The sequence below is a fragment of the Triticum urartu genome, chromosome 2, assembly GCF_003073215.2.
Source record: "Triticum urartu cultivar G1812 chromosome 2, Tu2.1, whole genome shotgun sequence".
Taxonomy (NCBI): Eukaryota; Viridiplantae; Streptophyta; class Magnoliopsida; order Poales; family Poaceae; genus Triticum; species Triticum urartu.
Genome location: NC_053023.1, coordinates 687,327,889 through 687,340,606, shown reverse-complemented (window position 1 = coordinate 687,340,606; position 12,718 = coordinate 687,327,889). Strand labels below are relative to the sequence as shown.

Here is a 12,718-nt window from a genome sequence, read left to right as displayed (position 1 = left end):
GGCGCAAGCGCAACACTACGAGCACTCAACAACGATAGCAACATAAATGAATATCATACGGACGACCGTTAGTTGTTTAAGTGGCAGGTACTTGTCCATGTAGGCTGAGCGCTAATCTCCCTGGCAGCGGCTGTTTAGCTGGGTGCGTTTGTTTATTTGCACATGACAAGGACGAGGAAGCAGCTACCTACCTGCGGTTCGAGCTTCGGAGAGCCCGGGAGAGGCTTTTGTCATGATAATCTAAACAAGCCCTCTCGTCAAAGTTTATGCTTCCTAGCTTGTCCAAATTGTTGAGAAAAAGAAATCTATTACGACCTGATTACCTCTAATGTATTTGCTCATGTACCTTGAAATATTGATCAACGGAACTGAGTTAAAGAAGTTCCCTAAAAGAAGGGGATTGGATTTATATATGAGCACTGATTGGCTGAAAAGAAAGGATCAAAGCAGAGATAGCAATACTTGCTAGTTCATGGAGCATATATTATGCGACCAATCGCGCGCACTAGATTCGGAGTTGCGCAACTTTAACAGGGAAAGACAAGGCAAGCCAATCAAAGGGATGTGTGTCAAGAAAAAGAAATGGAAGTGACAATCACTTGATAAGCTCGCTAGGAAGGAGGCAGGAAAACCTCTGGCTGTCGTATGCTCGCACTCTTCCTTTTGTCTTTTGCTCCACCGGCATAACGACCAAATTTTTGTTAATAATACTAGGAGAGAAACTATAGAAAACGACAGTGTTTTGGTAGCTCAGATGAATATGCATTGTCAGCCCGGCGAAGAAGAAACTCAAACGGCATAACCACCCTCCTGGATCCTGATCCATCCTACGAAAAGAAAAGGATAAGACTGATGAGACAGAGAGTGGTTGTGGTTGTATATCAGGCACAAGGCTCTTGTGGTTTTTCTTGTTAACCAGTCAAATTTTCTACTGGACGAGAAGTCGGAGCTCCGACCGGTAGCCCGCAAATAGACACAAAGTAATTTCATCGTGGCAGCTCTTCGATGGTCAAAACTTAACTCGTCAGTTCTGGTTGCATTTCCTAGACGTAACGAACCCACGTAGCTGCTGCCTGATGCTTTCCGGTGTATCTTTATGTGCTCATCTACTTACATTATTGGGCGGACATATTCAACTTACAAGTCCGGTGCCACCTCCCGGCCGGGTGTCAGGAGTCAGGAAGCAGGTTTAAGGATTTTCGACGTTCAGGATATGGCGAGGTCTCTTCCTGGTCGTTCTGCCTGCTAATCTTCGGTCAACCAAACCCTGATTACAAACCTCATACTTGGTTTCTATGGGCTATGCATGGCTAATCAAGATGTTCAAACTTATACCAGTTTGACCACCGCCATCCATGTCTGAATGGCTTATATACCAGTATAACCACCGCCATCAAAGTCTCAATGGCTATTCAACAAGTCAAACAACCATTTTGAACCTGAAAAATGTACAGCCAACGAATGTCCGATACATAGATGGTCATGATCTCATAGAGTGCGGTGGTTTGGAACAACATACCGAAGCTAAAACAGAGAAAGATGAAGGTGAGAATACTAACATGCATAATTAGGACGATGACAACATGTGATGTGATCATGGGGCACCTGCGACGATGATGAGATGGCGAGGTGCCAGTGGTGTGTAATAAGCTCCCGCGAGAGTTAAGTGTTAGATTCATCGGATGCATCAACATCCTACATGACATCGTCGAAAGAGGCAGCGGTGGCAAACAGTGCGAACTGATGGAGGTGGATTTGAGGGGCGACAAGGTTGTCGAATGGTAAGGATAAGGGATCGGTAAGCTGGCAATGAGAAAGAAAGGAAATGCAGGGGAGGGAGGAAGGCATCGAAAAAAGATGACAAAAGTGTAGGAAAGGGGGCGATGAAGAAGCATAGGGGCGAAGAGTAGGAAGCACGTCACTATGTTGTGGCAAAACCCTAAAGGCGGATTGGCATGAGCAACATCTAGTTATACAACAACACTCCTTGATGATACAAGTTTTATGTGTGTACAAAGTGAGACGTAAGTTTTTGAAGGCAATGCCACTCAAAAGCTTACAAATAGTGTTAAAATGTAACCATAATCCAAAGAGATTATTCAATTATGTGTGTTGGGAAAATGCAAGTAGAAAGCATCGGCAACCCCCTACGACACTATGGACAATGTCGGTAAAAAATACCATTCGAGTCTGGGGCGTGAACAAAGGTTGACTTGCGCTTCATGATGATGTCATGGTTAGATCATCGCTGAGCTCCGTAGCCCGTTTCCTTTTAAATTAGTCCGATCAAATCATGAGGTTTATGTAGGTGACGCACCGCACCAGGGAGCTGTATAAAACCCCCGCGCATTTCCTGTTGCTTGTCAAGCCCCGCAAAACCCCGAACCAAGCAGGAAGCAGCCACTGCTTCTCTTCTCCCAACCTCTGTCTCCCCATCGATCAGGCTCGGCCGGTCAACCCATGGAGCAGCATTTCGCCGGCACCTTCCCGCCGGGATCATACCACCAGCACCGCTGCTACAACGCCGCCGCCGCTGCACCGTCGTCTGACTACGACACGAGCGACATGGACGACATGACCTTCCTCAGCACCCTCTTGGAGTTCACGGATCATGCCTCCTGCTCCGACCCCTCTCTCTCTTCAAGCTCGTCATCCTCCGACATGACGGGCGTCGGGGCTGCCGCGCCACATGTGCCCGCGGGCAGCAGCTCGCCGAAGCGCCGCGGTCACCATGCCCCCGCGGCCATGCCCATTGCCAATGACTTCATCGGGGTGCGCACGCGCCCGTGGGGCAAGTACGCGGCCGAGATCCGGGACTCGACGCGGAACGGCGCCCGCGTGTGGCTCGGCACCTTCGGCAGCCCCGAGGCGGCCGCCATGGCCTACGACCAGGCCGCCTTCTCCGCGCGCGGCGACGCGGCCGTGCTCAACTTCCCCGTCCAGCGCGTCCGGGAGTCGCTCCGCGCGCTCGCGCTCGGCGCCGTCGTGGGCTCGCCCGTGCTCGCGCTCAAGCGCCGCCACCGCATGCGCAGGCGTTCGCCCAACAAGAGGCCCGTGAAGCAGCAGCGCCGGGTTGCCGCCGTGCAGGAGGCAGCCCGGTCTGCGACGACCGGTGCGGTGGTGCTGGAGGACCTCGGCGCCGAGTACCTGGAGGAGCTCCTCCGGGTGTCCGAGCCGCCCATGGATCATTTCCACACAACGGCGACGGCGTCGTCCTGACACTGCAAGCTTGTCTGCTTGGATTAGCATAGCTCCCGTGGGCTCGTGCCAAAATTAATCGCATGCTACTTCTCACTGTCTGAAGAAAATGCATGTGTATACAGCGCATGAGTAAATTCGTGTACGCCAGGAAACAGCTTCCCTTCTTCTTCTTCTCAAATTTTAAAAATGTCTACTAATTAAAAAGGTTCGTGAGTTCAAGAAATGTTTGCAACTTTTCAAGAAGAGAAAAAGAGGAAAGGAAAAAAAAGGAGAAAACAACTGAAGGAAAACCAAGGAAAACCGGCGGCAAATTTACATATAGAAAATTAGACAAAAACCATAAGAATAACATAAGAGCATCTTGAGCCGCATATGACAAATATCATCCCTGATACGTTTGTGAATGCAGCCCGATCACCCATCATTTTAGGTCTGATGCAATCGCATACTTCAAATTTTATACCTCAAATCCACACGACACCATGCAACTCAAAAGCAATGTACTACTACATAGATATAGCCTAAACGGTCAGCGGAGATGTAGACATCCCTCGTGGCGGCAATGCCGGATAGACCGGCCTCCTGATCATTGGCCGCTGCACGCAGCACCGGCTCCTCGTTGGCTCGATGTTGCCAAAGTGTTTGTCGCGCTTCGCCTTCGCCTCGCGGAGGAATCGACGGTTGGCCACCACCTCTGCCTCCGAATGTATGGAGTCGAGGATGGCTTGCTGCTCCTCCGCCTCCTCCACTTGGGCCATCTCAAACATTATGAGGGCGTTGCCCATGCCGAATCCACCAGCCAGATCAACCTCACCTTCCTCCCCTGGCTCCGTGGCTGTCATGTCCGCGTTCGATGCTTGCTCATGTTCCTTCGCCTCTAGAGAGTCCAGAGGCAGGCCTGACCCGAATCTCCTCTAGGAGCTCCAACCGCCGCTCCGGAGCGAGCATCACATACATGGTGATCTGTTGTCGGTCCATGACAACTAGCGGACGACGAGCTCGAGCGAATTAAACGGTGGCAACACGGAAGGGGGTGTGTGGAAATGGGACTGGCTAGGGCTGGGGTTACGTCGTCCGGCTTAAATAGCCGGATTGAAAGTCTCGAGTGGCACGTCGAAGCGACAACACTCACTGGACGCGTGTCCGTGTGGCTCCCCATATCAACCCCAAATACGGGCCAAGTATGGGGAGTGCCGATCAGTCCGGTTGTTTGGACCGGATTTGTGAGGGCTAATTAGGTGGTAATTTTGCATCCCGACAATGACTGGATAGCCCGCCCATCTGCTTTGGGGTGGATTGAGGGCTCCGGTTGTAGGTGCTCTTACCTCTCTCCTGGCACTCGAAGCGAACTGTAGCGGCCCAGCCCAGCAAAAGGCGAAGCAGGGCTCACTTTGCCTCTCGCTCGGTCGCTCGCAAATTGATCGCACACACGCATTTGGCTGAGCAGGCTTGTCGCAAAAAAATCTAACTGAGTTGGTTGGTTGACCATTGACTTTTAAAAAAAGTACATATATTTACAAATCATGAATTAAATTTTTGTCGCTGATTTGATTTTTTCACAAATTGGACAAAAAAGTTCATGAATTTGGAAAAAAAATCATGAAATTGGAAATTGTTCGTCAATGCGATTTTGTTTCATGAATTTGGAAAGTTTTCATTGGATTTCCAAAAAATCAAAAAATTGAAATAAGTTTGTCAATTTTGAAATAAATTCATCAATTTCCTTTAAAAAGTTCATCCAATTTTAAAAAACTTTGTGCATTTTGATAAAATCAAGAAAATAAAAGTAAAAGGTTAATAAAAGTAAAAATTTAAAATAATTAAAATAAAAAATAAATGTAGGAAAGGAAAAAAGAGTAAAAAGAAAAATAAACAGAAAGAAGAAGGTAAAAACAAAACAAAACAGGTTCTAGAGAAAAACCGAATCAAGAAATGAAAAAATACCAGCTGGGAAGCTTCCCAAAACAGGAGAGGGGAGATTTCTCTGGTGCGTTAAGATGGGCGCGCTCATTTAGATTGAGAGAAGGGAGGGGGTGTTTGCTGCGCACTAAATAGCCTATAATGGGTGAGTAAGGCGCCGAATACGATTTGGCCAGTTTGGAATAGTGTAGCGATCGTTTCTTAAAGATGCATATATTTGGAAAATTTGAGATCATTTTTTAAAGAATGCAATCAAATTTTGAAAGCAAAAAAGTTTTTTAAATATTTTTCCAAAATATGAATATTTTTTAAAACGTGAATATTATTGGAAATTTTGGGAACATTTAGTAGAAACATGATTTTTTCAATTTTCTTTTGATATGTGATCAATTTTCAAAAACAACTTTTGTTCAAATATTTAGAACATTTTTTAAAAGAAACTCAAATCCCCAAACCCGTAAAGAAACCCAGAAAAACTGAAATCTGTCGCAGCTTGCATGGGCCAGCCCAAAACGCATTGCCCTCCATTTTGCGGGCAATCTACCATAAAGAGCGGCGAATAGGAATTTTCAATAAGGATAGCCTGCCTCTCGGTGCGTTATGAAAAATGGTGCTTACACTTTATAGAGTTATTGGGCTTGCCTGAAGGAGGGTGAAGTAGTATAGTCACAGATAATATTTTTCTCTTGCCTAAAAAAAAAGATAATATTTTTCTCAATTAAGAACCAAGATCTATTGAACCAGAAGGAGACGACACACAAACAATACAAGCAGTACCCGCACACACGCAAAGCAAATGTTTCCACCCAACTAAGGCAAGGGGGTTATCAATCCTAATGTTCTCGCCGGTTGCAATGATTAAATCTGATAGTGATAGATAAACAAATAAAATAAAATAAGGTAAAGGAAACAACGAGCAATTGTAGAATTCTTAGTAAAAACGAAAAAGGGACCCCCGGGCCATAGTTTCACTAGAGGAATTTCTGCGTCGGTGGGTAAACAAATTACTGTTGGGCAATTGACAGAATTGCGCACGATTATGATTGGGATTCTTCATGTCATAATTCATATATAGGCATTACGTCTGTGACAAGTAGACTGTTAAACTTATTGATGTCTATTACTATTACTCCACCCCAAGACCGCTATCCAACATGCTTCTCGAAGTATTAAGTTTATGATAAACAAAGTAAAGCATTAAGCAAGATGACATAATGTAGACAAATTAAGACCAAGCAATATGTTCAAACTCCGTCATTTTATCTCTAGTAGCAACAATACAATACATGCCTTGCAACTCCTCCTATCATATAGTAAGGTCACCGCAATATTGAACCCACTACCGTGCCCCACTCCCTGTGAAGTTCTACTCATCCAAGTGGCCAAAAAACCTTATAGATTGGAAAGCATAAATAGCAATAAAATTATACAACAAATAAATCTCAAGAGACTCAAATAATTTCAATGAAAATAATCTTACCATAAACCCACAATTCATGGATCCCAACAAACACACCGCGATAGTTACGTCGAATAGAACTCAGAGGAGATCATTGCATTGAAGATCAAAAGAGAGAGAAAGCCATCTAGTTACTACTATGGACCTGTAGGTTTTGATGGAACTACCCACACATCATCATGAAGACAGTAAGGTAGATGAGGATTGCCACCCCAATGGTTTTCCCTCTCCGGCAGTGTACCGGAAAAGGCCTCCAGATGTGATCGTGGAAGAACAGAGTCTTGTGGCGGAAGAAGAATTATTTTGGGTCTCGCTTCAGGCTTTTTGGAATATTACAGAATTTATAGGCCAGGAACTAGGTAAAACGGAGCTACATGGCCCCACAACTGCTGGGGCGCGCCAGGTAAGCTTGTGGCTCCCTCATGCATCTTATGGCCCGAAGCTCCTAGGGTCTTCCTAGTCCACAAAAAATCACCGTAAAGTTTCATCGCGTTTGGACTTCGTTTGATAAGTTTTTTCTGTGAAAAAAAAAATAGGAACTAACAATGGGCACCAAGTTAATTGTTAGTTCATAAAAATAATATAAAATTACATAGAAAGCATACAAGTATGATAATATAATAACATGAAATAATTAAAAAAATTATAGATACGTTGGCCGACCCAAGTTTCAGCCCATAGCATCCCGAGCGTGTGATGCATTGCCCTTCAACCGTCAAATCGGGTCCCATATTTTGTCTCTTCCAACGCATCGTCTATCCCCCCGCCCCCCATATCACACAACTGCACGCAGGGAGAAGAGCGACATCGAGTGCAGCCGATTGCCCCATCCCAACCATGGACCATCCATAGTCGTCGCCACCTCGTTTTTGCGGCTCCGGCTTGTGGACGGGCCGCCGCACCGACATAACGCCTCATTGGCTGGCAGCGATTGCAACTTGCCGCCCCATGGTTGCAACACGAGGTGCGCCGCCCACCGCTCTCGCCGACGACGCTCGCCGCGGGTACATGCCTCTCGCGACACCATGGTTTCAGCAGCTTGCAGCAAAATCAGTTGTGGGTTCCAATGTCGATGTCTCACTATGGTTGCACCATCGCCACCTAGCACCATCCTCGTCGGTTGAAGAAAATCCCTTGGCCGGTTCCAGCACCGCACCTCACCGGTCCTAGAACGCCTCGGTGTCGCCGCCTTGTCGGTTCCAGCACCACAGCTCACCGGTCGCAACACACCGCCTCATCAGTTCCAACATTTCGGCACGCTGGTTCCATCATGCCGACTCGCGGTCGGTGGTTGAAGCAGAGAGCTCGACCATGGAGTCTGGCACCAAGGCCTCGCGATGCCGCCGAAGAAGAGGCGTGACGCGGGCAACCTTAGCCACTAAAACAAGCAAGGTGTGTGCGCATGGGGGCGAAGTAGAAACGCGCAACAATGACGAGGAGGGTGGTGTGCCTGAGAAGGAAAAGAGGAGTCAAGTGGGTGTATGGATCTCGTCGGGAATATTGGCTTCCCATGGTGGAAGGCGGTGGAGACACGGAAATGAGGAAGGAGTCACGTGGGAGAAGAAACGAGTGGCTATGGCTGCTTCCAAGAGGTATTGAAAGAAAGCGATGCCGCAGTGTCCACAATTGCGTGCATGTCGTCTGACCGAGCAATCGCTAGCTGGTTGCCCATCAGTGACCATTTACCTAAGAAAAAGGAATGAAATGATGGTGCAATGGCATTGGATTGTTGGTACTAACCAGTAGCGGAGTGTGGCCAAAATACAAGCGGGTGATGGGTGAGCTGCGAGAGGAGGGAGAAGGAGTAGGGGAGATCCAACGACGCGGAGGCCTCCAATCGCATGGCCGCATGGCGTCCGACCAAAATTTTGGCCGGCCGACCGGCTCCTAGTGCTGGCCATATCAAAGGGACTAGTAAGACCTTTTGGAAATAGTAACCGGCGAACATTCTCTAGGGAAAAACTGCCGGTGAACGCCCTAACCGCCACACGATCTTGATTCTACGGTGCAGTTTGGATGACTTTCTACACTCGAAATTAAAGAAATGACATGGTAGTTTTAAAAAGAGTTAAATACATCACGGGTGTCTTAACTTGTCTGTTGCGGCCAATTTAGTGCCTAAACTTGTAAAATACATAAAAATGGTGCTATAACTTGTTGCACGGTGCATATACGGTGCCTCCGCCCATATGCCACCGTATGTGCTGTCCACATGGAGTGACAGCTGGTGGTTGACCCAGATGTCAGTGAGTGTGAGCGATGCTTGTGCTGGGTGAAATGCGTATGAGTTTTTGTGTGCAAAAAATCCCCTAAGATTTAATTAAAGTCACAGATAAGCCATTGCTCTGTATATGCCAATAACAGGAAAAAAATAAACCGAGTCTTTGAATTGGTTTCGACCCTGGGACATCTAGGTTAAATAGCTAGTACGCATGCTAGCCACCAAAACAAATAGTACTTTGTGTACAACTGTTAGCTAGAAAGTCTATCTACCGCTCTGCAATTTCTATTATGTTTTAAGTTACTGTTTGGTTTTTATGATATACAATATTCTAATATTAAAACACAATAATTATCAATATGTGATTATTGTCTATTAAAACTTTTTATTCTATTTTATTATTATTTGTAGTTCAAAGATTTAACCATGAACTTTTTCTAAAATTTATGTTGATTTAAACAGTTCAACATATATATAAAATATTAAAAATTTGTTTACATCTTCACTCAGGACCACAAGCACACAAAATTATTTTGTATCTTCGTTGTATTTTTAGAATACATAACTATTAAAAATCAACAACGTTATTTTGAAAATTGTTTAACATGTATTAAAAATCATTGTGTAGAAACAATAAATTCTATAAATGTGTTAACACATGTTAAATGTGTTTGTAGAAATGTAAGAATAAGTTTACACAAATTTTTTAATACATATTGAACATTTTATGAAATAGATGTTGTAAATTTTTTGAATGCATGACAGACATTTTTTAAAAACACATTTATAATTTCTTAGTACACGTGAGAATTTTCCAAAAATATGATGATTTTTTGTAAAATCACTAAAAAAATTAAGTTGATGGCAGGTAATATGTTGAATAGTTTTTTTTTCAAACATGAGACTTTCTTAATATTCTATTTTTCAATTTGCCACGAATCAACGTTTTCTTTTTTATTTCTCTTTATTATTTCACCCGGTTTCTTGATAAATAGAAGCATATTAGGATATTCCACAGTCAACTATTATAGGCGTAGTGATTAGAGCAACTCCAATGGGGCGACCCAAACGGACACGGATTTTATCCGTTTTTGTCCGTTTGGGTCGCCTGTCCGCCTAGCGGACATGAGGCGGACACGCACGGTCTGCGGATGCACCAAACGCGCCGCTCGTGGATGACCCAAAGCGGACAAGCAAGATGCAGATTTCCTACCGGCGCCGCCGCGTTCCACCGTCACCACAGCCTGCACTGGGAGCATACGAGATCGAGGTGGGCGGGCGAAGTCGATGGCCAGCTCCGACGGCGACCTCCCACCCCTGCTTCCACGCGCCGCCGTCCACGTCGTCGAACTGGATCCGGTGTAGAGCTCCCTGGAGGCGACGGCGGCCGTGGCGGCCTCTGTAGCCATGCAGTCGCGGCGGAGGGCCGGCCTTCGGGGTGAGGCGGGTGCGAGGGCCGGCAGGGGACGACACGGTGGACCGGGAGGAGGGGAAGTTTAGGCGGAGGAAGGCGATGAGGAAGAAGAAGCAGGCAGCGGCGAGCTGGAGGAGGCGGCGGCGAGCTGGAGGACGCGGCGGGAGGAGGAGGAGGCGGAGGCGAGGTGGGGGTCGCGGCCGCAGCCGCCCGAGAAGAGATGCATCGCCGCCGACAGGGAGTTGCTGCTGGTACTGAAGGAAATATGCCCTAGAGGCAATAATAAAGTTATTATTTATTTCCTTATATCATGATAAAAGTTTATTATTCATGCTAGAATTGTATTAACCGGAAACATAATACATGTGTGAATACATAGACAAACAGAGTGTCACTAGTATGTCTCTACTAGACTAGCTTGTTAATCAAAGATGGTTATGTTTCCTAACCATGGACAAAGAGTTGTCATTTGATTAACAGGATCACATCATTAGTTGAATGATCTGATTGACATGACCCATTCCATTAGCTTAGCACCCGATCGTTTAGTATGTTGCTATTGCTTTCTTCATGACTTATACATGTTCCTATGACTATGAGATTATGCAACTCCCGTTTGCCAGAGGAACACTTTGTGTGCTACCAAACGTCACAACGTAACTGGGTGATTATAAAGGAGCTCTACAGGTGTCTCCAAAGGTACATGTTGGGTTGGCGTATTTCGAGATTAGGATTTGTCACTCCGATTGTCGGAGAGGTATCTCTGGGCCCTCTCGGTAATGAACATCACTTAAACCTTGCAAGCATTGCAACTAATGAGTTAGTTGCGGGATGATGTATTACAGAACGAGTAAAGAGACTTGCCGATAACGAGATTGAACTAGGTATGGGATACCGACGATCGAATCTCGGGCAAGTAACATACCGATGACAAAGGGAACAACGTATGTTGTTATGCGGTCTGACCGATAAAAGATCTTCGTAGAATATGTAGGAGCCAATATGAGCATCCAGGTTCCGCTATTGGTTATTAACCGGAGACGTGTCTCGGTCATGTCTACATTGTTCTCGAACCCGTAGGGTCCGCACGCTTAAGGTTACGATGACAGTTATATTATGAGTTTATGCATTTTGATGTACCGAAGGTTGTTCGGAGTCCCGGATGTGATAACGGACATGACGAGGAGTCTCGAAATGGTCGAGACATAAAGATTGATATATTGGAAGCCTATGTTTGGATATCGGAAGTGTTCCGGGTGAAATCGGGATTTTACCGGAGTACCGGGAGGTTACCGGAACCCCCCGGGAGGTATATGGGCCTTAGTGGGCCTTAGTGGAAAAGAGAAGGGGCAGCCCAAGATGGGCCGCGCGCCCCTCCCCTCCCTTGGTCTGAATAGGACAAGGAGAGGGGGCCGGGCCCCCTCTCTCTTTTCCCCCCTCCGCGAATCCTATTCCAACTAGGATTGGGGGGGGGGGGAATCCTACTCCCAGAGGGAGTAGGACTCCTCCTGGCGCGCCTCTCCTAGGCCGGCCGCACCCCCCCCTTGATCCTTTATATACGGAGGCAGGGGAACCCCAGAGAGACACAAGTTGATCCACGTGATCATACTCTTAGCCGTGTGCGGTGCCCCCTTCCACCATAGTCCTCGATAATATTGTAGCGGTGCTTAGGCGAAGCCCTGCGACAGTAGTACATTAAGATCGTCACCACGCCGTCGTGCTGACGGAACTCTTCCCCGACACTTTGCTGGATCGGAGTCCGGGGATCGTCATCGAGCTGAACGTGTGCTAGAACTCGGAGGTGCCGTAGTTTCGGTGCTTGATCGGTCGGGTTGTGGAGACGTACGACTACATCAACCAAACGCTTCCGTTGTCGATCTACAAGGGTACGTAGATCACACTCTCTCCCTCTCGTTGCTATGCATCACTATGATCTTCCGTGAGCGTAGGAAATTTTTTGAAATTACTACGAAACCCAACAGTGGCATCCGAGCCTAGGTTTTATATATTGATGTTATATGCATGAGTAGAACACAAGTGAGTTGTGGGCGCTATAAGTCATACTGCTTACCAGCATGTCATACTTTGGTTCGGCGGTATTGTTGGACGAAGCGGCCCGGACCGACATTACGCGTACGCTTACGCGAGACCGGTTCTCCCGACGTGCTTTGCACATAGGTGGCTTGCGGGTGACAGTTTCTCCAACTTTAGTTGAACCGAGTGTGGCTACGCCCGGTCCTTGCGAAGGTTAAAACAGCACCAACTTGACAAACTATCGTTGTGGTTTTGATGCGTAGGTAAGATTGGTTCTTGCTTAAGCCCGTAGCAGCCACGTAAAACATGCAACAACAAAGTAGAGGACGTCTAACTTGTTTTTGCAGAGCATGTTGTGATGTGATATGGTCAAGACATGATGGTAAATTTTATTGTATGAGATGATCATGTTTTGTAACCGAGTTATCGGCAACCGGCAGGAGCCATATGGTTGTCGCTTTATTGTATG

General features: G+C 46.5%; 1 protein-coding gene across 1 annotated transcript; it reads left to right on the top strand.

Annotated features, from left to right (window-relative positions):
* Positions 1-2,380: 2,380 nt before the first annotated feature.
* Positions 2,381-3,365, top strand: LOC125534107 (ethylene-responsive transcription factor 1B-like). The gene has a single exon (XM_048697404.1). It carries the CDS (start codon positions 2,461-2,463, stop codon positions 3,217-3,219), a length of 759 nt encoding a protein of 252 aa, XP_048553361.1. The 5' UTR covers positions 2,381-2,460; the 3' UTR covers positions 3,220-3,365.
* Positions 3,366-12,718: the final 9,353 nt, after the last annotated feature.

Excerpts from the sequence above, each read along its gene's own strand:
- LOC125534107 (XM_048697404.1), top strand. The coding sequence starts at position 2,461 with ATGGAGCAGCATTTCGCCGGCACCTTCCCGCCGGGATCATACCACCAG.